Here is a 25,578-nt window from a genome sequence, read left to right on the forward strand (position 1 = left end):
GAAATGTTCCTTCACTCACTTGATTGCAGGTCTACTGCCAGCAGGACGCTACAATGGCCCAAGAGATCCTGCTGAATGTTCTGGAGGATTTAACTGAGAAAGAATTCAGTGAATTCAAATTTACCAAAGATCCTGGAGTCATGGGAGGCTTCAACCGGTTAAAAACTACCAACTAGAGACCAGAGAGAGGACGGTCGTTGTGGATTTGTGGTGAAGGCTTACAAAGATCAAGGAGCCGTGGAAGTCACCAAGAAGATTTTAGAGAAGATACCTCGGAACGACATTCTGCAAAATCTTTCAGCTGTCAGTTCAGATCCAACAGGTCAGTTTCTGTTCTAAAGCCTTTAATACAGGAGAGGTTAAAGGTTAAACTGTTTCTCTAGTTCGTTATCAGTGTTGCTGAGAATAAAGTGCTGAACGGAGAACAGAAAGCTCAAAACACGTCGGGTAAAACATCTTTACACTAAAATGTTTCAGAGAACTCCAGAGTTGTTTAATGATGATATATTCATAAAGCACTTTAAAAACAATCATTACAATTATAAAGCAGCTCAGATAAATAATTATAAAAGAACACGGAAGAAAAACGGCACAAACAATAAAAGCAGGATCAAAGTCTCATAGCCGGAAAAAGGTGCATTTTGAGATGGCTTTTAAAGATGTGGAGTAAAGGAGGCTGTCTAACGTCCGATGGCAGATGGCTTCATGATTTAGGAGCAGCACTCCAGGTGGTCTGCTGAGATTCTGGTGCCTCCAGGAGCCGATCAGCCGCCCTGAGGCTGAGAATATGGGAACGGGCAGGAGACTACAGACGGGCGGGGCACGTTAATGGTGCTTTACAGTAATCCAGCTGATAGAGGTGTAATAAAGGCATGGATAGAGGTGTAATAAAGGCATGGATAGAGGTGTAATAAAGGCATGATAGAGGTGTAATAAAGGCATGGATAGAGGTGTTATAAAGGCATGATAGAGGTGTTATAAAGGCATGGATAGAGGTGTAATAAAGGCATGGATAGAGGTGTAATAAAGGCATGGATAGAGGTGTGATAAAGGCATGGATGGAGGAGTAATAAAGGCATGGATAGAGGTGTGATAAAGGCATGGATAGAGGTGTAATAAAGGCATGGATAGAGGTGTTATAAAGGCATGGATAGAGGTGTAATAAAGGCATGGATAGAGTGTAATAAAGGCATGGATGGAGGCTGTAATAAAGGCATGGATAGAGGTGTAATAAAGGCATGGATAGAGGTGTAATACAGGCATGGATAGAGGTGTTATAAAGGCATGGATAGAGGTGTAATAAAGGCATGGATAGAGGTGTAATAAAGGCATGGATAGAGGTGTAATAAAGGCATGGATGGAGGTGTAATAAAGGCATGGATAGAGGTGTTAGAAAGGCATGGATAGAGGTGTTATAAAGGCATGGATAGAGGTGTAATAAAGGCATGATAGAGGTGTAATAAAGCATGATAGAGGTGTAATAAGGCATGATAGAGGTGTGATAAGGCATGGATAGAGGTGTGATAAAGGCATGGACACAGGTGTGATAAAGGCATGGACAGAGGTGTAATAAAGGTATGGACAGAGGTGTAATAAAGGCATGGGTAGAAGTGTAATAAAGGCATACACCTCTATCCATGCCTTCCTGGAGCATTATTCTTGAAGCATGTGAAGTTCCCTTGTGCAACGTCAGCATTAAATATAGGTGGTGATCTCGTCTTAGACTGGGGAGGGCTCTTCCCAGCCTGAGCAGGAAGTCATGATTGATTTGGATAGGAGTTCTGTCAGACATGTTGCGTTCAGACTGGGAGGGGGAGGGACTATTCTTAACACTGGACGGGGTCCCAAGCATACAGTGCAGTCGGATCTTGCAGCCGTCCCTGCCTGTTCTGCTAACAGTAACCAGTTATTTGTGGATCCCGAAATACCAGTCATGATTTCGAAATAATCATCCACCGTGGGTTCTAGGACTAGCTTGATTCCCGAGGAAGTGGCTTTAGGTGAGAGGACAGCAGGCATGGGGTCTATCGGGGTGCCATTGGGACGATCCACACAGAGCTGCAACAGGAAACTAGGATCAGTTCCATCCTTCATGCCACATCAGGAACAACCAGCAGCCGCTTCCGTCAGGATCATCAAGGAGGCTTCCTTTTGTGAGATTTACTGTCAGTGTAAGCTTGTTGCTCGTCGAGGTGAGTGTCAGTAGAGGGCGCTGTCGACGGGCAGAGTTTGTTGTCGTATATGATGACCAGTCCTGGCCCGGTGGGTCTGCCACTAGGGTGTGCCATCCGGTATCTAGCTGATCATTGGTCATGTACCATTGATTCCCAGCATACCCTGCAGCTGTGTTCTCAAGGTTGGAAATGCTGGACAGCGGGACGATGACTGTGGCCCAGGTATTAGGCAGGAGGCACACCTGAGGGATGAATAAATGGGCGGTACCAGAGGCACACCTAGACGAGGGAGAGGTTGTGGGCGCCTGACGTCTTTCCCTGAGAGGCCATTCTGCTGTGGGATGTGTTGTTAGGTCCGGTTTCTCGTGTGGCATTGGGGAGACGATGGGTAATGCTGCTGTGATTGATATCACACCCAGAACACACAGGAATTTCCTCAGGATCAGGTCGGTCCGTCGCCTGGGATGCAAAGGTTTTCCTTGGAGGCTCATCTTGTTCTTTCGTTGGTGGCTTGGCACGCCACTTGGAGCAGCAGGGACGCTAGTTTCACTCCCTACTGACCGGCTCCTTCGGCTTGGCACCTTCTTGCAGTGGGACGCGTGGATCCACGTTGCTCTCTCGGCTACTTTCACTGCGGTCTGAGTCACCAGCAGAATTTGGAGTGGGCCTTGCCACCGTTTCTGGTTCCACCTGGTCCTCCGGAAGTCCTTGATCACCACATAGTGCCCTGGATGTAACGGATGGAGCTGTTGGTCCGCTGGAGACGGCAGTGCTGCTCTCACTCGTGTCCGGATTTCTGCAGATATAGGGTCAGAGAGATTAGTGTGAGCGGTGCATTTACAGATTGCGACCTGTGAGGGAGAAGGACAGCGTCCAAAAGAGCCGCCACCAGCTGATGATTCAAGATGGGAGCGCCGTCAGACTTGAGGAGGCCCCTGTGCTTCCACAATGCTCCAAAGTCATGAACTACACCAAAGGCGTACCTAGACTCAGTGAAGATGGTAACTGACTGGTTGGCTGCAAGGTGGCAAGCTCTGGTAAGGTTCACCAATTCAGCGGCTTGAGCTGAGTAGTTGGACGGTAATGATGCAGATTCAACAGTGCCGCGGGAGTCACAGACTGCGTAACCGGCTTTGCACCGGCCCGTGTCCGGATCCCAGGATGCTGCCCCATCGACAAAGAGAACAAGATCAGGATTGACAAGAGGTTGATCCATGAGGTCAGGACGTGGGGAACAAGACACAAAGAGTTCCGTCAGGCAATCAAGAGGGTTGCCCCCCTCCGGGGTGGGGAGGAGGGTGGCTGGATTCAATACATCGCAGCATTTGAACATCAAACAGTTGACAGACACACAAACAGACAAGTTGACAGACGCAGCGCAGCGCGTGGGATCCCAGTACATAGTATCAGTGGTGAGGTTAATCACGTTTGCGTGTGGATGCTCCCGTGGTGGTGTGGTGTGATACTGTGCCTGAATCGTGGTTGGATGCTCCTCAGCCGGCTCCACCTCTCTTTCTAGTCAGTCCAATTGTTGCCGTGGTTCCGGGTTGATAAGGCGGCGGGTAGGTAGTTTCAAGAGAGGCGGATGGCCCGGCGTCGGATTTCCAGCTGTCCTGCAGAGACGGAAAAAGGGGGAGAAGAGGGGGGAGAAGAGGGGGGTTTCTGCTCGGGCTTGGCTACCTTAACTGTCCCTACTTTCAATTGCGTCATTGCTTTCTGACATTGCTTTCTCTCACGGTTATAACATTCTGTTTTCCAACATTTCAACTTTTCTTCTATATCTATCATCACGTGTAATTCTTTGCTGATAGTTTCTTTCTGCTCGTCCTTTCATTCTTTTTCTTTACGACAATTGTCCCTCAGGGTGGACAATTGTCGCGCACTTAACGATCCTCCCTCTGAAAACCCATACTGTTCACACCACAACTCGACATATGCACAACTTTCCAGCCCGTACTTCTTAGTCATTATGTCCATTACTGGAGACAGTCGGTCTCCAGCACCACGTTCGACTCTTACCTTACTCTGCAAGGTTCCCATGGTAACCTGATCCTGTTTTATTGCAACCTGATCTTTTTTTTTTTTTTTTTTTTAAATTCACAGGGCTTCCCTTTAACAACCTGGTCTTGCCTTTCCTTGCTCACAGGATTTACGTTTTGATACCTGGTCTTGCCTCTTTTCTTGCTCACAGGATTTACAATTTGATACCTGGACTTGCCTCTTTTCTGGCTCACAGGATTTACACTATTACCTGGTCTTGCCTCAATGATCTCACAGGACTTAATTTCGTAACCTGATCTTATTTCTAATAAATTCACAGGGCTTAATTTTGTAACCTGATCTTATTTCTAATAAATTCACAGGACTTCCTTTTGATGTTTACTTATATTTGTAACCTGATCTCGTCTCAAAGGGCTCACAGGATTTTCGTATTTATTTAAGCTGTTTAGCGGCGCTCGCCGGTTAGCAGGAGAGGTTAGCGTCTATCCTACACAGTAATTCGTTCCAAATATTAGGATAAATACATCTTACCAATTTAAATTCAGCCGTGGAATTCGAGGAATCCTGTGACCGTCGATCGGGACCGACTGGGTCCTCCTCCGTAAGATTGCGGGGTTTGAGGATGAATCGCCTTTGGTGGATTCAGGTGGCCAGCCCCTCAGTTGGGTCCCGACGGACGTACCCAGGATCCCACTTCTGACACCAAGTTTGTTGTGGAATTTTTAGCCGTTTGGAGAAGAAAAACTATTAATCTAAGTTACTGCGTAGGAGATGGTTTTAATCCAGTCAGTCGGTCAGGATACACACACGGAAGCATGCGGAGAGATCTCTGCTCAATGTATACAGTTCTGATCTTATATAGTTGAAGGCCCGCCCTGAGTGAAGACGTCTTCACAGCATGTGTTTGCTGCATGCACAGGACACAGGACGCCAACACAGTAGGTGTGCTCTGTATGCACCTCAGGAGTTTGGTGTCTTCACAGCGGGTGTTCCGGCTGGCACAAGAAGTTGAATGACTGAGGATGTCCCCCCTCAGTCCTTTGACGCTGGTCTTCCTTCAACCTTTGTTTCCATGTAAATGAATGAGGAACCAAATGGACTCCGTCTGCTCTCCCAGTCTCCATCACACCCTTCCTTTTGTTCTCAATTTACATTTCACAATAGAATACCATTTCAATTTCCTCCTTTTGTATACAATTTACATTCCACAATCAAATTCCATTTCAAGGTGTAATAAAGGCATGATAGAGGTTTAATAAAGGCAAGGATAGAGGTGTGATAAAGGCATGGACACAGGTGTGATAAAGGCATGGACAGAGGTGTAATAAAGGCATGGACAGAGGTGTAATAAAGGCATGGGTAGAAGTGTAATAAAGGCATGGATAGAGGTGTAATAAAGGCATGGAAGAGGTGTAATAAAGGTTGGTAATAAAGGCAGGATGAGGTGTAATAAAGGCATAGATAGAGGTGTAATAAAGGCAAGGATAGAGGTGTAATAAAGGCATGGATAGAGGTGTAATAAAGGCATGGACAGAGGTGTAATAAAGGCATGGATAGAAGTGTAATTGAGGCATGGATAGAGGTGTTGTAAAGGCATAGATAGAGGTGTAATAAAGGCATGGATAGAGGTGTGATAAAGGCATGGATAGAGGTGTAATAAAGGCATGGATAGAGGTGGTATAAAGGCATGGACAGAGGTGTAATAAAGGATGGATAGAGGTGTTATAAAGGCATAGATAGAGGTGTAATGAAGGCATGGATAGAGGTGTAATAAAGCATGCATGGATAGAGGGTAATAAAGGCACGGATAGAGGTGTAATAAAGGCATGGATAGAGGTGTTAATAAAGGCATGGATAGAGGTGTGATAAAGGCATGATATAGGTGTAATAAAGGCATGGATAGAGGTGTGATAAAGGCATGATATAGGTGTGATAAAGGCATGGATAGAGGTGTAATAAAGGCATGGATAGAGGTGTTATAAAGGCATAGATAGAGGTGGAATGAAGGATGGATAGAGGTGTAATAAAGGCATGGATAGAGGTGTGATAAAGGCATGATATAGGTGTGATAAAGGCATGGATAGAGGTGTAATAAAGGCATGGATAGAGGTGTAATAAAGGCATGGATAGAGGTGTGATAAAGGCATGGATAGAGGTGTGATAAAGGCATGGATAGAGGTGTAATAAAGGCATGGATAGAGGTGTGATAAAGGCATGGATAGAGGTGTGATAAAGGCATGATATAGGTGTAATAAAGGCATGGATAGAGGTGTGATAAGGCATGATAGGTGTGATAAAGGCATGATATAGGTGTAATAAAGGCATGGATAGAGGTGTAATAAAGGCATGATAGAGGTGTAATAAAGGCATGATAGAGGTGTAATAAAGGCATGGATAGAGGTGTAATAAAGGCATGGATGGAGGTGTAATAAAGGCATGGACGGAGGTGTAATAAAGGCATGGACGGAGGTGTAATAAAGGCATGGACAGAGGTGTAATAAAGGCATGGATGGAAGTGTAATTAAGGCATGGACGGAGGGTGTAATAAAGGCATGGATAGAGGTGTAATAAAGGCATGGATAGAGGTGTAATAAAGGCATGGATGGAGGTGTAATAAAGGCATGGATAGAGGTGTAATAAAGGCATGGATAGAGGTGTAATAAAGGCATGGATAGAGGTGTAATAAAGGCATGGATAGAGGTGTTATAAAGGCATGGATAGAGGTGTGTAATAAAGGCATGGATGGAGGTGTAATAAAGGCATGGATAGAGGTGTAATAAAGGCATGGATAGAGGTGTAATAAAGGCATGGATAGAGGTGTTATAAAGGCATGGATAGAGGTGTAATAAAGGCATGGATGGAGGTGTAATAAAGGCATGGATAGAGTTGTAATAAAGGCATGGATGGAGGTGTGATAAAGGCATGGATAGAGGTGTAATATAAGGCATGGATAGAGGTGTTATAAAGGCATGGATAGAGGTGTAATAAAGGCATGGATAGAAGTGAAATAAAGGCATGGATAGAGGTGTGATAAAGGCATGGATAGAGGTGTAATAAAGGCATGGATAGAGGTGTAATAAAGGCATGGATAGAGGTGTAATAAAGGCATGGACAGAGGTGTAATAAAGGCATGGATAGAGGTGTATAAAGGCATGGATAGAGGTGTAATGAAGGCATGGATAGAGGTGTAATAAAGGCATGGATGGAGGTGTAATAAAGGCATGGATAGAGGTGGTGTAATAAAGGCATGGATAGAGGTGTAATAAAGGCATGGATAGAGGTGTAATAAAGGCATGGATAGAGGTGTTATAAAGGCATGGATAGAGTGTAATAAAGGCATGGATGGAGGTGTAATAAAGGCATGGATAGAGGTGTAATAAAGGCATGGATAGAGGTGTAATAAAGGCATGGATAGAGGTGTTATAAAGGCATGGATAGAGGTGTAATAAAGGCATGGATGGAGGTGTAATAAAGGCATGGATAGAGGTGTAATAAAGGCATGGATAGAGGTGTGTAATAAAGGCATGGATAGAGGTGTAATTAAGGCATGGATAGAGGTGTAATAAAGGCATGGATAGAGGTGTAATAAAGGCATGGATAGAAGTGTGATAAAGGCATGGATAGAGGTGTGATAAAGGCATGGATAGAGGTGTAATAAAGGCATGGATAGAGGTGTAATTAAGGCATGGATAGAGGTGTAATAAAATGGATAGAGGTGTATAGGAGATGTAATAAAGGCATGGATAGAGGTGTGATAAAGGCATGATATAGTGTAATAAAGGCATGGATAGAGGTGTGATAAAGGCATGATATAGGTGTGATAAAGGCATGGATAGAGGTGTAAAAGGCATGGATAGAGGTGTTATAAAGGCATAGATAGAGGGTGTAATGAAGGCATGGATAGAGGTGTAATAAAGGCATGGATAGAGGTGTGATAAAGGCATGATATAGGTGTGATAAAGGCATGGATAGAGGTGTAATAAAGGCATGGATAGAGGTGTGTATAAAGGCATGGATAGAGGTGTGATAAAGGCATGGATAGAGGTGTGATAAAGGCATGGATAGAGGTGTAATAAAGGCATGGATAGGGTGTGATAAAGGCATGGATAGAGGTGTAATAAAGGCATGGATAGAGGTGTTATAAAGGCATGGATAGAGGTGATAAAGGCATGGATAGAGGTGTGATAAAGGCATGATATAGGTGTAATAAAGGCATGGATAGAGGTGTGATAAAGGCATGATATAGGTGTGATAAAGGCATGATATAGGTGTAATAAAGGCATGGATAGAGGTGTAATAAAGGCATGATAGAGGTGTAATAAAGGCATGATAGAGGTGTAATAAAGGCATGGATAGAGGTGTAATAAAGGCATGGATGGAGGTGTATTAAAGGCATGGATAGAGGTGTAATAAAGGCATGGACGGAGGTGTAATAAAGGCATGGACGGAGGTGTAATAAAGGCATGGACAGAGGTGTAATAAAGGCATGGACGGAAGTGTAATTAAGGCATGGACGGAGGTGTAATAAAGGCATGGATAGAGGTGTAATAAAGGCATGGATAGAGGGTGTAATAAAGGCATGGATGGAGGTGTAATAAAGGCATGGATAGAGGTGTAATAAAGGCATGGATAGAGGTGTAATAAAGGCATGGATAGAGGTGTAATAAAGGCATGGATAGAGGTGTTATAAAGGCATGGATAGAGGTGTAATAAAGGCATGGATGGAGGTGTGATAAAGGCATGGATAGAGGTGTAATAAAGGCATGGATAGAGGTGTAATAAAGGCATGGATAGAGGTGTTATAAAGGCATGGATAGAGGTGTAATAAAGGCATGGATGGTGTTAATAAAGGCATGGATAGAGGTGGATAGAGGTGTAATAAAGGCATGGATAGAGGTGTAATTAAGGCATGGATAGAGGTGTTATAAAGGCATGGATAGAGGTGTAGGTGTAATAAAGGCATGGATGGATAGAAGTGTGATAAAGGCATGGATAGAGGTGTGATAAAGGCATGGATAGAGGTGTAATAAAGGCATGGATAGAGTGACCATCATAACCACTAACGTCATTAAAATGTCATAAATTTAGAGTTAACTGTGACCAAGACACACAGGAAGTGGTCTGACTGAGGAGGCATGCTTAGGGTTAGGGTTAACCCATCCTTCCAGATGAAGCTGCACCGCCTTTTCTTAGAATGGAGGTTTGTCTCCTATCAAGTTCAGAACTCATGATCAACCCTTCGGACCTGCTGAGACCCGCCACCACTTTCATTGTTTTTCCTGATCTGGAACCAGTGAAACTTGATCCAGTCTGAAACTTTGAGCGTCAGATCTCAACAGCAGCATCAACAGCAAATTGCTGCAGCGTCAGTCTGAAAGAATTCCAGTCGTACCTGCTTTAAAAGCTCTTCTGAGTTCTTTACTTAAGTGTTTGGGATTGTTTTACTCCAGTGATGCTGTTCTTGTCTTTTTGAAATGTGAAGCCCAACTGGACCTGAGAAGAAGATAAACTGTAAAACATCAGCTCAAAGCACTCTGGAATAAATATATAATATATTCATATCTGCTGAATATATCGACTAACACATGTGCATGTATATTTTGCTTTAAGGTCCCACATGTGAAGACGTCCCCATCGGCTCTCATCAATCAAAGCTTCAGTCAAACCTGAGGAGCAAGTTTATGTGTGTGCAGGAAGGCTGCGATGAGAAGGTAGACGAGCAACGGCTGGACGACGTCTACACACAGCTGTACGTCACCACCGGTGGCGACATACACATCAATGCTCAGCACGAGGTCATTCAGATTGACATGGTTGGGAACCCTTCAGACACAGAACAACCCATTAGTCCCAGTGACCTGTTTACACCTCCAGCTGGGAAATATAAACCCATAAGAACTGTTCTGACCAACGGAAATGCAGGAGTTGGCAAAACCTTTCTAATCCGCAAGTTTGTGTTGGACTGGGCAGAACAACGAGCCAATCAAGACGTGCATCTCATATTGCCGTTCACCTTTCGCCAGCTGAACCAGTTGAGGGGGAGACGCCTATCCTTGGCTGAACTCACTCATAAGTGCATCCAAGAGTCCAGGGCCATTCAAATAGAGGCTCTTAACAGCATCTTTACAGCTCTGCAGTCATCAGGAGACGCCAATTTTGACAGTTGTAAATTCAAGCTTCTGTTTATCTTGGATGGGCTGGATGAGAGCCGACTAGAAATGGACACCAGAACCAATGAATTCCAGGAGGCGGATATAGATGTGAAGGCACCGTGCTCGGTGGAGGTCCTGCTCACAAACCTCATTAACAGAAGTCTTCTCCCCTCCGCTCGACTCTGGATAACCACGAGGCCCGCGGCAGCCAATCAGATCCATCCGGATTTTGTGGACATGAGGACAGAGGTGCGAGGGTTTACTGACGTGCAGAAGGAAGAGTACTTTAGGAGGAAGTTCAAGGACGAGGAGCAGGCGTGCAGGATCATCTCTCACATCAAGGCATCTCGAAGCCTCCATATCATGTGTCACATCCCAATCTTCTGCTGGGTCACTGCAAAGGTTTTTGAGGATGTGTTGAAGATGCGAGAAGAGCTGCCCAAGACTCTCACAGCGATGTACATCTCCTTCCTGGTTGTTCAGTCCACACCAAAAAACAAGAGAGGAGACGGGAAAGCTCCACAATGGAGTCCAGAGAGCTGTGAGATGATTCCAATTCTGGCAAAGCTGGCATTTGAACAACTGCAGAAAGGCAATGTGATCTTCTACGAGTCCGATCTAAGAGACTGTGGCATCACCGTCAGGGAGGCTGATGCCTACTCAGGAGTGTTCACGCAGATGTTCAGAAGGGAGCGAGGACTGTTCAAGGAGGAGGTGTTCTGCTTTGTCCATCTGAGTGTTCAGGAGTTTCTCGCTGCTCTTCATGCACATTTGACATTCACCAAGTTTGGCACCAACATACTGTCAGAAACACCAACCTTATTCCATTATTTAGGCTCTAAACTGCCCAACACCAAAATCAAACAGGCTGATTTTTACCAGTGTGCGGTGGACGAGGCCTTGCAAAATGAAAAAGGACACCTGGACCTGTTCCTGCGGTTCCTTTTGGGTCTTTCTCTGCCGACCAATCAGGCTCTTCTACGAGGTCTAATTGACCTGAAGGCAGCTCAGAGCCCAATCAGGAAATCATTGGCTACATCAAGGAGAAGACTGGAGAGAATCTGTCCTCAGAGAGAATCATCAACCTGTTCCACTGTCTGAACGAGCTGAACGATAGTTCACTGGTCCAGGAGGTTCAACAGAACCTCAGATCTGGAGGATTGACAACAGAAAGTCTCTCCCCTGCTCAGTGGTCAGCTCTTGGCTTCATGTTACTGTCCTCAGGACAAGACCTGGAGATGTTTGACCTGAAGAAATACTCTGCTTCAGAGTGGGTTCTTCTGAGGCTGCTGCCAGTGGTCAAGCCGCAGCAGAAAAGCCATGTAAGTGTTCTGCAGGTGTTCTGCAGGTGTTCTGCAGGTGTCTGCAGGTGTCTGGGGGGTTCTGCAGGTGCTGCGGGTGTCTGCAGGTGTTCTGCAGGTGTTCTGCAGGTGTCTGCAGGTGTCTGCAGGTGTTTCACAGGTGTTCTGTAGGTGTCTGCAGGTGTCTGCAGGTGTCTGCAGGTGTCTGCAGGTGTTCTGCAGGTGTCTGCAGGTGTCTGCAGGTGTTCTGCAGGTGTCTGCAGGTGTTATGCAGTGTCTGCAGGGTGTCTGCAGGTGTCTGCAGGTGTTCTGCAGGGTGTTCTGCAGGTGTTCTGCAGGTGTCTGCAGGTGTCTGCAGGTGTTCTGCAGGTGTCTGCAGGTGTTATGCAGGTGTCTGCAGGTGTTCTGCAGGTGTCTGCAGGTGTTCTGCAGGTGTGTCTGCAGGTGTTATGCAGGTGGTCTGCAGGTGTCTGCAGGTGTCTGCAGGTGTTATGCAGGTGGTCTGCAGGTGTGTCTGCAGGTGTTCTGCAGGTGTCTACAGGTGGTCTGCAGGTGTCTGCAGGTGTTCTGCAGGTGTCTGCAGGTGTCTGCAGGTGTCTGCAGGTGTCTGCAGGTGTCTGCAGGTGTTCTGCAGGTGGTCTGCAGGTGTCTGCAGGTTTCTGCAGGTGTCTGCAGGTGTTATGCAGGTGGTCTGCAGGTGTTCTGCAGGTGTTCTGCAGGTGTCTGCAGGTGTCTGCAGGTGTCTGCAGGTGTCTGCAGGTGTTCAGCAACACGCATCACATCTGGCAGCGTTTTAGGCAGTCGCAGTAGTTACTCCAAGAACTGATTTCATTCCGTATCATTGCACCTTCCGTCCTCATAAAGGTCAACTAAAGAAATAAGCCTGCGTCCCTGATTGTGCAGGAGAGAACCAGAAGGATTTCCTGCTTTCTTCTTCTTTTCTTTTTCAGGTTGAGTCACTGCAATCTGACGGAGAGGAGTTGTGAAGCTCTGTCCCCCGTCCTCAGCGCCTCCTCCTCTAGTCTGCTAGAGCTGGACCTGAGTGACAATGACCTGAGGGATTCAGGGCTGAACAAGCTCTCTGTTGGTCTGAAGAGTCCAAACTGCCGGCTGGAGATCCTCAGGTTAGTGCTCCTTATCAGCATCATCAGTTTTTCTAAATGGCAGCTTGAAATGTTGGTTATCTTCCAAAAGAGGAAATATCTTTACCAAAAATGCCGACCAGCCGACCACTGTTCACTCCCACAGCTTTTAAAATGACTTAGTCTGGTTCTGGTTCCTGTGCTTCGCTCCCCAGTCAGGTCCAGGCCCCGACACACGACCCAGAACTTTGCATAAATGAGCTGTTAATTAGTGAGCAATGTGTGTTTGTGTGTGTGTGTGTGTGTGTGTGTGTATGTATGTGTGTGTGTGTGTGTTTGTGTGCGTGTATGTATGTGTATGTATGTGTGTGTGTGTGTGTGTATGTGTGTGGTGTGTGTATGTATGTGTGTGTGTGTGTGTGTCTGTGTCTGTGTGTGTGTGTGTGGTGGATGTGTGTGTGTGTGTGTGTGTGTGTGTGTGTGGTGGATGTGCTGCATGCAGGTTATCGGGCTGTCTCATCACAGCAGAAGGATGTTCTTCTCTGGCCTCAGCGTTGAGGTCCAACCCAACCCATCTAAAAGAACTGGACCTGAGCTTCAACCATCCTGGAGATGATGGAACGAAGCAGCTCTCTGCTGTTCTGGAGGATCCAGAGTTGAGCCTGGAGGTTCTCAGGTAGATGCAAACACCCTCCCTAAAATGAAGACCTGATACTATTTATTGATGAGCATGGAGACCTTCCAGACGTTCGGTGGTTCAAGCAGCACATTGTGAGATCTGAACCACCTCTGAGCAGAGAGATGTGATGCTTTCTGGACCTTCAGGGTACGAGAACCCACATAAGGGAGAATAAAAGGGTCACGTCAGAGATACAAAAAGATCAGGTGATGCCAGCACAACCATCTGGGCTGCAGCCACTGCCTGGAGGGAATCCTTAGAGAGAAATAGGCAAAGTTCTCCTCCATGACGTTGGCATATGGAGAGATGTCACAAATCCAGCTCTGAGGTTCACAAACCGAATCAAGAGCAAACCGGTTCAGGCCGACCCAAAGTCAGGGACGAACAGTGTAGAGCTCAAGGTTGAGGTGGCATCTGTTGAACCTCTGTCCTGCCTTGGATTTCATTTCCTCTGTGTCTTCTCCCAATCCAGACTGGACCATTGTGGGAAAGAGAGACTTAAGAGTGGTCTGAAGAAGTGTAAGTGATCAACTTGATGCGTCAGCACGTCACACTCTGAAAAAAGCAGCAGTTAGTGGACTCAGTTGTGTTTCATGAGCTGGTTCCTGGTTCCTCCTCTCTCCCTTTAGATCACTGTGAGCTCAGCGTGGACACCAACACCGTCCACAGGTCAATCCAAGTGTCCAACAAACAGGGTGATAAGGAGAGTGGCCAAGAACAACCAATATCCAGACCATCCAGAGAGGTTTCAGGACTGTATCCAGCTGCTGTGTAGCAACAGCCTAACTGGTCGCTGTTACTGGGAGGTGGAGTGGACAGGATGGGTTCACATTTCTGTAGGATACAAAAAGATCGGAGACATGGAAGCAGTCCCCAATGCTGGTTTGGTCAGAAGCAGCAGTCTTGGAGCCTTGTGTGTACTGACATAGGTTACTTTGTCCTCCACGATGACAAAAGGGTAGCCCTCCCCCCCTTCTCATCCACTGATCCTCGGAGAGTCGCCGTCTATGTGAACTACCCCGCTGGCACTGTGACCTTCTACAGATTCACCACCGACACCCCGGTCCACCTCTATACCTTCAAAACCACATTCACTGAACCGCTGTTCCCGGCTTTGGCTTTAGTTCATGGTCTGGGCTCTGCTCGGTTCCTCGGTGCATTTGTGTTCGAACGCAGGAGAAGCTTCCGTCTGAAGAAACACGAGGGTTGAGCTCACGGCCTGAATATGAGTTCTAGACCTGCTGGATGTTCATCATGAAGGTCCCGTCTGTCCAACCAACCTCATCTTTCCTATTGCTGATTCCACAGGTTGTCAGGAGAGGAGAGAACGTGATCCTAGCAAAACTGGCTGTTTTTCTACACCTTTGTCCTTTATTTTTAATTTTCCTGTGATATAAACCTCTTTTCCAAAGCGACTCAGCCAAGTTGGCCTCATCCTTCATGATCACCACGAGAACTCACAGATGTAAACAGTAACATAGATCCCAAGAGGAGACAGAGAGCTTAGAACGAGAGAAGAGACAAAATTAACATCCAACATCAGAAAAGCAATGTCAATTCTCACTCAGATACATTTTTAAGGGTCTTGAATTGTCCAAGCGTGAACTATGGGTGTTTAGAATGTTATTCCACAGCCAGCTAAATAATCATAGAGCTCTGGAAAGGCTGCCATCTAGTGGAGCAAATGTTGTAGGCACCATATAACACAACTGTGATCATCAGTATAAATCTGTATTCTAAAAAACAAGCATCTTCAGAGTCGCCCTTGACTTAAAAATAATCTCATGGTGAATCACAATACAAGAGGAAACAGCATCTGCATGTTGTCAAGAGGACATTTCTGATATTCCAATATTTATGTTTTTAACTGTAGTGCTGATCACGGCCATGCTGGGGGGGGGTGAAGGTCTAGAACAGCACCGGACTCGTGACTAAAGACGACACAAAAGCAGTCCGGGATTTTTGACCACAATTCCAATGAAGCAGGAATCAGAAATAAACTGGATCACAGTGGGATTGTGGAGCACGTCTGAGATGTTCAGCCATCGTAGCTCTGGTGCAGTAAAGATGAAGTATTCTACATATACGGCTGAATATATAGTTAGAACTAAATGCATCAGTGAGGCCTTCCTTCCTCTCACAGCATCATTAACAGCTTCACAGGCTGAAACAGGCCATTGATATTTAGACTATTGATCAACGGCTGCTCCTGTTAGGAGAATCAATAGAAAAATCAGGTCGTCAACGCTGTGCCGCTCCGCCCCCATGGTGACGGCGTCCACGGCCTGCGGCCTCCACCCGTCTCAACGCTGTGCCGCTCCGCCCCCACGGCGACGGCGTCCGCGGCCTCCGCCGTCTCAACGCTGTGCCGCTCCGCCCCCACGGCGACGCGTCCGCGGCCTCCGCCCGTCTCAACGCTGTGCCGCTCGCCCCACGAGGGCGGGGCGTCCGCGGCCTCCACCCGTCTCAACGCTGTGCCGCTCCGCCCCCACGGCGACGGGCGTCCGCGGCCTCCAATGTCGCAGCGTCACACAGGACAATTCCTGGCTTGTGTAATACTGTGTATTACATGAACAATGGCAATAAATCTGATTCTGATTCAGTCTCTTGCTCTGTTTGGGACCTGCCATCTTGTGCCCCCCCTCCCTTAGACACGTCTGAATTCTGTAACCAGGGACCTCCTACTCTCAATAAACAAGGATGGGGGAGGTGTGCGTCAGGACGTGTTGGAGATCTGAGCACATCTCTCCGTCCTCCTGCAAGTAAAATTCAGAACTGTTGTCTTTGCCTCATTTGTGTTTCTCATGTTTCAGGTCGTTTGGACCGAACACTTATTGTGTGTATTTATTGGTTTGGTGCTTTTATTTCTCTACATATCGGTCAGTATTTTGATCTTGATCCCTCAGTTCAATCATGGATTTCCATCATTAATAAAAGGAACTGAAATCCCTCGTTTATGGCAGCGACGCAGGGAACAGAACCGTCAAAACTCCAAAACACAGAAGCAAAAAATCAGCCATTGTTTAAAAGTCACATCTTTTCCACAGGTGCATCACTCAGTTCGAGTCGTGACTTTAAATCTATGAGAGAAGCTTTTTGCTCCAAAAGTCCCCCTGGAATCCTGATTCAGTCAGGAACCGTCAATTTCCGCTTCTTCTTCATGCTCGTCTCCAAACAAGTCTCCATCGTCGCTGCCCACGTCGTCCACGTCCGTCTTTCCTCGTCCCATCTCGTGTCTCCCCTGGTGAATTCACTCTGAGGCAAAAGGAAAAGATGCCGAGTCAGTCTGGACCAGCAACAGGCCCTGACGGAACCGCTTGAATTATACATTTAGAAATTTTAATTATTATTCAATGTTTTCATTAGCCTCAAGAAATGTAATAGAGCAGTGCAGATGCTTTCAAGGCACCCTTTCCATTCCAACACCACGGATCCCAACACCAGACTGCAACCGGTCCTCCTGATCAACCGGTCCTCTGATCCAACCGGTCCTCCTGATCCAACCGGTCCTCGTTATCCAAAATTTGTGAAAATATTTAATAATGCTATGTTCTTTAACTGAGTCAGCTACATTTACTTGTCATCATTACTGGAGACATAAATGCTCAACTGGTGTCTGAAGAGCGTTTCAGGAGGACACTGCACCATTTAGATGGATAAACAGGCTAAAAACAGCAATACACACAAAAATCCGCAAGATGGCAGAATGACTCTAGAATTAACTTACTACAAGTTGATTAAAAATGAAAAATGCAAGATTTGGGCAGGAAAAACGTCTTAACAACAATTAATTTTCCTCAGCTTCATTGTGAACGTTAAAACCACCACAATCAATCAAGATATGCAAAATTCTCTAAATGATCTGAGGAACAATTTAAAGAATGAATGTGACAGAAGTGACACATCAGTCGGAGACAGGACTGCACTGTGAACATGCAACTGTGCACTGTGTGTGCAGGACACTGCAAAGCACGTTCTCATAACCTGATATCACTTACGGAATAATGATTTCTTCCTTCTTTCCACACTTGCAGCAAAGCTCTAGCTGGAGAGCGCACGGCTTGCAGATGATGTGGTAGGCGTCCTTCACAGTCTTCTGAGAGCACCTGACGCTGACAGAAGTTTGCACCAATGTTATCAGGTCTCACACCGAACACAAATGCAGACATTTGCATGCATGATCAAAAACGCGTTAGAAGGATTCTGACGCACACACTGACATTACAGCATTTGAGGCTTCGGCACCTGGCTCAAGGGCACTTCCCCTTGCAAATTTTGTCTGCACCCTTTGCTCTCAGCCCCGTCCTCAAAGACTGAGCCACCACGGTTTAAAACGATAAGAGATTGTGAAGCTCAAACTTGTGCCAGGCAGCTCACCACTTCCGGGGCTGCGTTAAAGTCTTGTATTTGTTTGTACTTCACTTTCCACTCGAGCACATCTTTGCAATGTTGGCAGAGGCCGTCGTGAATCTTGGCTTTCGCCTTCTGCAAAACCATAGTCGACATCATAACTGGCACATTGATTTGTTCACACGTGACTCGACACCAGCGCTGCTGAGCTACAGGCTAATAGGCTACTCCTTTATATTTACCTTTAATTGTGTAGTCGCTCCATGCTTGTCGTTTTTATAGGCAAACGTGTTTTGATGCTTCTGGCCTCGCGACCGAGACACATTACCTTTCTGAGAAACTCATCTTATGTTCTTTTTTATCGCTTATTTTGCCAATATTCCGAAGATATTTAAATTCCCAAGCACGCCTGTCAGGCAGAGACCCCTAACCCGGAAGCAAAAGGTTCACGTTAGCCAATGTTATTGGCTGATGTGGCCAAAACGTGAATACTTCATTTTTAAAGGCACATAAACTATAAGAAAATCATGTCCTTTGGGGTAAATAAAGATATATAATTGAAATCAACATATATAATTACATTGTCTTAGCGCCACTTGCCTAAACGCTGAAACAAACTTGATAAAAGGCGATTGGACTGCTCCTTATCGAAACACTTTCTGATTGGCTAAGCTGGATGTCAATCAAAAGATGAGGCGGCAACAACGAGGACACAGAAACGCCCATATACACGTACGCTGGTTCCCATTGGTGTATTACGTTTATAGCGCATTTGCTATTGGTCTACCCAGCTGCCAATCAAATTACATCGCTCACTGAGCGTTTTGATATCCAGAAAAATATATATTATATATATATCTAACAAAGCGGTGATGTTGGACCAAGACAACTATTATCTCCCGCAGACGATTATGAACTCGCACAATGTTGGCGGCTCTGCGGGGCAACACGGACTCGAGTGTTTAGAATAAATCGATTTGCTCTGGCTGTTGAGGAGGAGGAGGAGAGAGGAGGAGGAGGAAACTGCAGCTTGTTGTCGGAACCGGAGGCGAAGAGGCGACTCGCAGCTGCGGAGCAGGACGGGAACACAGTGGCTTCGCTCGGACACCGCACGGATCGACGGACAAACCTGGTCGCGGAGAACCGTGGCGATCTACTGGTCCTGGGAAATTAGCTCATTGGTGCCGAAGGAACCACCTGGCGACCGCGTCTCAACCAAGCCGACCTCAGTCCAGGTAACGCCGGGCCAGTGGCGCGTGGTGGTGGGAAGCTCGCGCACGGCGTGTGATCGCCTAATTAAGCCGTCATGTAGAGGGCAGATCCCGGGCAGATCCGGGCAGATCCCCGGCAGATCCCGGTAATCTCGCAGCATAGATGATTCCTCCATTTTACAGTAAACTGGGCTCCATCCAGTCGCTGGGGTCTGTGGAGATTTTGGACTATTTTGGGATAATATGGGAATATAATAGCTTCCTCTGTTAATTTAGCCGCTCCACTATCATTTTAATGTCCCCACATTCAGCCGATGGAGCCAAATTAGAAGGAGCTTTAACCCTTTACTCCCAACCGGCTGAAGCAAATTCTTTACATGCCTTGAATTCCATCATTTATTACTATTAACCTGATATTGGCCTCATTAAAACATCGCGAGGGGTTTCATCCGATTCAAATGTCTTTTAGCACAGAATTATTAACAAAGTACACACATGCACACTTTCCCAGCTAAACTGTGCTAGAGAATGTACGTTCAGCCATAGAATGGCCCAGGTCAAGGCCCCTAACCCCTAACCCTGGCCCAGGTCAAGGCCCCTAACCCTGGCCAGGTCAAAGCCCTAACCCCAACCCTGGCCAGGTCAAGGCCCCTAACCCTGGCCCAGGTCAAGGGCCCCTAACCCTAACCCTGGCCCAGGTCAAGGCCCCTAACCCTAACCCTGGCCCAGGTCAAGGCCCCTAACCCTGGGCCAGGTCAAGGCCCCTAACCCTGGCCCAGGTCAAGGCCCCTAACCCTAACCTGTGTCTGTGTGTGTGTGTGTGTATGTTGTGTGTGGTGTGTGTGTGTGTATGTGTGTATGTGTGTGTGTGTGTATGTTGTGTGTTGTGTGTGGTGTATGTGGGTGTGTGTATGTGTGTGTGTGTATGTGTAGTGTCTGTGTGTGTGTGTGTGTGTGTGTATGTTGTGTGTGCGTGTGTGTGTGTGTGTGTGTGTGTGTGTGTGTGTGTGTGGTGGATGTTTGTGTGTTGTGTGTGTGTTGTGTGTGTGTGTGTGCGTGCGTGTGTGTGTGTGTGGTGTGTGTGGTGGATGTGCTTGCATGCAGGTTATCGGGCTGTCTCATCACAGCAGAAGGATGTTCTTCTCTGGCCTCAGCGTTGAGGTCCAACCCAACCCATCTAAAAGAACTGGACCTGAGCTTCAACCATCCTGGAGATGATGGAACGAAGCAGCTCTCTGCTGTTCTGGAGGATCCAGAGTTGAGCCTGGAGGTTCTCAGGTAGATGCAAACACCCTCCCTAAAATGAAGACCTGATACTATTTATTGATGAGCATGGAGACCTTCCAGACGTTCGGTGGTTCAAGCAGCACATTGTGAGATCTGAACCACCTCTGAGCAGAGAGATGTGATGCTTTCTGGACCTTCAGGGTACGAGAACCCACATAAGGGAGAATAAAAGGGTCACGTCAGAGATACAAAAAGATCAGGTGATGCCAGCACAACCATCTGGCTGCAGCCACTGCCTGTGAGGGAATCCTTAGAGAGAAATAGGCAAAGTTCTCCTCCATGACGTTGGCACATGGAGAGATGTCACAAATCCAGCTCTGAGGTTCACAAACCGAATCAAGAGCAAACCGGTTCAGGCAGACCCAAAGTCAGGACGAACAGTGTAGAGCTCAAGGTTGAGGTGGCATCTGTTGAACCTCTGTCCTGCCTTGGATTTCATTTCCTCTGTGTCTTCTCCCAATCCAGACTGGACCATTGTGGGAAAGAGAGACTTAAGAGTGGTCTGAAGAAGTGTAAGTGATCAACTTGATGCGTCAGCACGTCACGCTCTGAAAAAAGCAGCAGTTAGTGGACTCAGTTGTGTTTCATGAGCTGGTTCCTGGTTCCTCCTCTCTCCCTTTAGATCACTGTGAGCTCAGCGTGGACACCAACACCGTCCACAGGTCAATCCAAGTGTCCAACAACAGGGTGATGAGGAGAGTGGCCAAGTACCAACCATATCCAGACCATCCAGAGAGGTTTGAGGTCTGGCCCCAGCTGCTGTGTAGCAACAGCCTAACTGGTCACTGTTACTGGGAGGTGGAGTGGACAGGATGGGTTTGGATTTCTGTGGCATACAAAAAGATCTGGAGACATGGACTGAGCCCCCAAGGCCAGTTTGGAGCGAATCAGCATTCTTGGAGCCTTGAGTGTTCTCCCAGAGGTTACTATGTCCTCCACGATAACAAAAGTGTAGACCTCCACACCTTATCATCCACTGATCCTCGGAGAGTCGCCGTCTATGTGAACTACCCCGCTGGCACTGTGACCTTCTACAGAATCACCACCGACACCCCGGTCCACCTCCATACCTTCAAAACCACATTCACTGAACCGCTGTTCCCTGGCTTTGGCCTTGGTTTATGGCGTGGGTTCTTCTCCGGTTCCTCCTCGGTGCATTTGTGTTCGACCGCAGGAGAAGCTTCCGTCTGAAGAAACACGAGGGTTGAGCTCACGGCCTGAATATGAGTTCTAGACCTGCTGGATGTTCATCATGAAGGTCCCGTCTGTCCAACCAACCTCATCTTTCCTATTGCTGATTCCACAGGTTGTCAGGAGAGAGCAACGTGATCCTAGGAAAACTGGCTGTTTTTCTACACCTTTGTCCTTTATTTTTAATTTTCCTGGTGAGATTAAACCTCTTTTTCCAAAGCGACTCAGCCAAGTTGGCCTCATCCTTCATGATCACCATGAGAACTCACAGATGTAAACAGTAACATAGATCCCAAGAGGAGACAGAGAGCTTAGAACGGAGAAGAGACAAAATTAACATCCAACATCAGAAAAGCAATGTCAATTCTCACTCAGATACATTTTTAGGGTCTTGAATTGTCCAAGCGTGAACTATGGGGTGTTTAGAATGTTATTCCACAGCCAGCTAAATAATCATAGAGCTCTGGAAAGGCTGCCATCTAGTGGAGCAAATGTTGTAGACACCATATAACACAACTGTGATCATCAGTTTAAATCTGTATTCTAAAAACATGTTTTTAACTGTCGTGCTGATCACGGCCATGCTGGGGGGGGGGGGGGGGTGAAGGTCTAGAACAGCACCGGACTCGTGACTAAAGACGACACAAAAGCAGTCCGGGATTTTTGACCACAATTCCAATGAAGCAGGAATCAGAAATAAACTGGATCACAGTGGGATTGTGGAGCACGTCTGAGATGTTCAGCCATCGTAGCTCTGGTGCAGTAAAGATGAAGTATTCTACATATACGGCTGAATATATAGTTAGAACTAAATGCATCAGTGAGGCCTTCCTTCCTCTCACAGCATCATTCACAGCTTCACAGGCTGAAACAGGCCATTGATATTGAGACTATTGATCAACGGCTGCTCCTGTTAGGAGAATCAATAGAAAAATCAGGTCGTCAACGCTGTGCTGCTCCGCCCCCACGGCGAGGGCGTCCGCGGTCTGCGGCCTCCACCCGTCTCAACGCTGTGCCGCTCCGCCCCCACGGCGAGGGCGTCCGCGGCCTCCACCCGTCTCAACGCTGTGCCGCTCCGCCCCCACGGCGACGGCGTCCGCGGCCTCCAATGTCGCAGCGTCACACCAGGACAAATTCCTGGCTTGTGTAATACTGTGTATTACATGAACAATGGTAATAAACCTGCTTCTGATTCAGTCTCTTGCTCTGTTTGGGACCTGCCATCTTGTGCCCCCCCTCCCTTAGACACGTCTGAATTCTGTAACCAGGGACCCCCTACTCTCAATAAACAAGGATGGGGGAGGTGAGGATGGGGGAGGTGAGGATGGGGGAGGTGTGCGTCAGGACGTGTTGGAGATCTGAGCACATCTCTCCGTCCTCCTGCAAGTAAAATTCAGAACTGTTGTCTTTGCCTCATTTGTGTTTCTCATGTTTCAGGTCGTTTGGACCGAACACTTATTGTGTGTATTTATTGGTTTGGTGCTTTTATTTCTCTACATATCGGTCAGTATTTTGATCTTGATCCCTCAGTTCAATCATGGATTTCCATCATTAATAAAAGGAACTGAAATCCCTCGTTTATGGCAGCGACGCAGGGAACAGAACCGTCAAAACTCCAAAACACAGAAGCAAAAAATCAGCCATTGTTTAAAAGTCACATCTTTTCCACAGGTGCATCACTCAGTTCGAGTCGTGACTTTAAATCTATGAGAGAAGCTTTTTGCTCCAAAAGTCCCCCTGGAATCCTGATTCAGTCAGGAACCCTCAATTTCCGCTTCTTCTTCATGCTCGTCTCCAAACAAGTCTCCATCGTCGCCGCCCACGTCGTCCACGTCCGTCTTTCTCTCGTCCCCATCTCGTGTCTCCCCTGGTGAATTCACTCTGAGGCAAAAGGAAAAGGTGCCGAGTCAGTCTGGACCAGCAACAGGCCCTGACGGAACCGCTTGAATTATACATTTATAATATTTTAATTATTATTCAATGTTTTCATTAGCCTCAAGAAATGTAATAGAGCAGTGCAGATGCTTTCAAGGCACCCTTTCCATTCCAACACCACGGATCCCAACACCAGACTGGAACCGGTCCTCCTGATCCAACCGGTCCTCCTGATCCAACCGGTCCTCCTGATCCAACCGGTCCTCGTTATCCAAAATTTGTGAAAATATTTAATAATGCTATGTTCTTTAACTGAGTCAGCTACATTTACTTGTCATCATTACTGGAGACATAAATGCTCAACTGGTGTCTGAAGAGCGTTTCAGGAGGACACTGCACCATTTAGATGGATAAACAGGCTAAAAACAGCAATACACACAAACGTCCACAAGATGGCAGAATGACTCTAGAATTAACTTACTACAAGTTGATTAAAAATGAAAAATGCAAGATTTGGGCAGGAAAAACGTCTTAACAACAATTACTTTTCCTCAGCTTCATTGTGAACGTTAAAACCACCACAATCAATCAAGATATGCAAAATTCTCTAAATGATTTGAGGAACAATTTAAAGAATGAATGTGACAGAAGTGACACATCAGTCGGAGACAGGACTGCACTGTGAACATGCAACTGTGCACTGTGTGTGCAGGACACTGCACAATGCACGTTCTCATAACCTGATATCACTTACGGAATAATGATTTCTTCCTTCTTTCCACACTTGCAGCAAAGCTCTAGCTGGAGAGCGCACGGCTTGCAGATGATGTGGTAGGCGTCCTTCACAGTCTTCTGAGAGCACCTGACGCTGACAGAAGTTTGCACCAATGTTATCAGGTCTCACACCGAACACAAATGCAGACATTTGCATGCATGATCAAAAACGCGTTAGAAGGATTCTGACGCACACACTGACATTACAGCATTTGAGGCTTCGGCACCTGGCTCAAGGGCACTTCCCCTTGCAAATTTTGTCTGCACCCTTTGCTTCTCAGCCCCGTCCCTCAAAGACTGAGCCACCACCGGTTAAAACGATAAAAAGAGATTGTGAAGCTCAAACTTGTGCCAGGCAGCTCACCACTTCCGGGGCTGCGTTAAAGTCTTGTATTTGTTGTACTTCACTTTCCACTCGAGCACATCTTTGCAATGTTGGCAGAGGCCGTCGTGAATCTTGGCTTTCGCCTTCTGCAAAACCATAGTCGACATCATAACTGGCACATTGATTTGTTCACACGTGACTCGACACAAGCGCTGCTGAGCTACAGGCTAATAGGCTACTCCTTTATATTTACCTTTAATTGTGTAGTCGCTCCATGCTTGTCGTTTTTATAGGCAAACGTGTTTTGATGCTTCTGGCCTCGCGACCGAGACACATTACCTTTCTGAGAACTCATCTTATGTTCTTTTTTATCGCTTATTTTGCCAATATTCCGAAGATATTTAAATTCCCAAGCACGCCTGTCAGGCAGAGACCCCTAACCCGGAAGCAAAAGGTTCACGTTAGCCAATGTTATTGGCTGATGTGGCCAAAACGTGAATACTTCATTTTTAAAGGCACATAAACTATAAGAAAATCATGTCCTTTTGGGTTAAATAAAGATATATAATTGAAATCAACATATATAATTACATTGTCTTAGCGCCACTTGCCTAAACGCTGAAACAAACTTGATAAAAGGCGATTGGACTGCTCCTTATCGAAACACTTTCTGATTGGCTAAGCTGGATGTCAATCAAAAAATGAGGCGGCAACAACGAGGACACAGAAACGCCCATATACACGTACGCTGGTTCCCATTGGTGTATTACTTTTATAGCGCATTTGCTATTGGTCTACCCAGCTGCCAATCAAATTACATCGCTCACTGAGCGTTTTGATATCCAGAAAAATATATTATATATATATCTAACAAAGCGGTGATGTTGGACCAAGACAACTATTATCTCCCGCAGACGATTATGAACTCGCACATTGTTGGCGGCTCTGCTGGGCAACACGGACTCGAGTGTTTAGAATAAATCGAATTTGCTCTCGCTTGTGTGTTGAGGAGGCCGAGCGGAGGAGGAGGAAACTGCAGCCTTGTTGTCGGAACCGGAGGCGAAGAGGCGACTCGCAGCTGCGGAGCCAGGACGGGAACACAGTGGCTTCGCTCGGACACCGCACGGATCGACGGACAACCTGGTCGCGGAGAACCGTGGCGATCTACTGGTCCTG

The 25,578-nt window shown here is 46.6% G+C and overlaps 4 protein-coding genes across 6 annotated transcripts in view; 2 read left to right on the plus strand and 2 right to left on the minus strand.

Annotated features, from left to right (window-relative positions):
- Positions 1–22,832, plus strand: part of LOC130525941 (ribonuclease inhibitor-like) — a 23,610-nt gene extending 778 nt beyond the window's left edge. The window contains exons 2-8 of the mRNA XM_057033255.1: positions 177–322; positions 12,579–12,752; positions 13,213–13,386; positions 13,862–13,908; positions 14,019–15,743; positions 22,367–22,731; positions 22,762–22,832. Coding sequence (XP_056889235.1) covers positions 177–322; positions 12,579–12,752; positions 13,213–13,386; positions 13,862–13,908; positions 14,019–14,164 — 687 coding nt within the window. The 3' untranslated portion in view covers positions 14,165–15,743; positions 22,367–22,731; positions 22,762–22,832. The remainder of the gene's footprint in view (positions 1–176; positions 323–12,578; positions 12,753–13,212; positions 13,387–13,861; positions 13,909–14,018; positions 15,744–22,366; positions 22,732–22,761) is intronic.
- LOC130525944 (uncharacterized protein C9orf85 homolog) lies at positions 16,221–19,343 on the minus strand. The gene is given in 6 exon segments (XM_057033258.1): positions 16,221–16,644; positions 17,388–17,501; positions 17,767–17,801; positions 17,803–17,874; positions 17,982–18,079; positions 19,328–19,343. Coding segments are annotated over 6 exon segments (432 nt in total). The 3' UTR covers positions 16,221–16,547.
- Positions 20,033–21,651, plus strand: LOC130526038 (neoverrucotoxin subunit alpha-like). The gene is made up of 3 exons (XM_057033389.1): positions 20,033–20,228; positions 20,703–20,749; positions 20,860–21,651. The coding sequence occupies exon 3, from the start codon at positions 20,928–20,930 to the stop codon at positions 21,426–21,428; it is 501 nt and encodes a 166-aa protein (XP_056889369.1). The 5' UTR covers positions 20,033–20,228; positions 20,703–20,749; positions 20,860–20,927; the 3' UTR covers positions 21,429–21,651.
- A 51-nt stretch (positions 22,833–22,883) lies between the features above and the next one.
- Positions 22,884–24,996, minus strand: LOC130526040 (uncharacterized protein C9orf85 homolog). 3 transcript variants are annotated; one of them, XM_057033394.1, is made up of 4 exons: positions 24,656–24,996; positions 24,442–24,548; positions 24,058–24,165; positions 22,884–23,309 (listed from the first exon to the last, which is right to left on the minus strand). In XM_057033394.1, the coding sequence occupies exons 1-4, from the start codon at positions 24,755–24,757 to the stop codon at positions 23,183–23,185; spliced, it is 444 nt and encodes a 147-aa protein (XP_056889374.1). In that variant the 5' UTR covers positions 24,758–24,996; the 3' UTR covers positions 22,884–23,182. The 3 variants fall into 3 exon arrangements, with proteins under 3 accessions (XP_056889374.1, XP_056889372.1, XP_056889375.1); XM_057033392.1 differs by having other exon boundaries at positions 24,058–24,171; XM_057033395.1 differs by having other exon boundaries at positions 24,058–24,171; positions 24,442–24,574; positions 24,656–24,789.
- Between the last annotated feature and the right edge of the window lie 582 nt (positions 24,997–25,578).

This window comes from Takifugu flavidus, chromosome 5 (assembly GCF_003711565.1).
Source record: "Takifugu flavidus isolate HTHZ2018 chromosome 5, ASM371156v2, whole genome shotgun sequence".
NCBI lineage: Eukaryota > Metazoa > Chordata > Actinopteri > Tetraodontiformes > Tetraodontidae > Takifugu > Takifugu flavidus.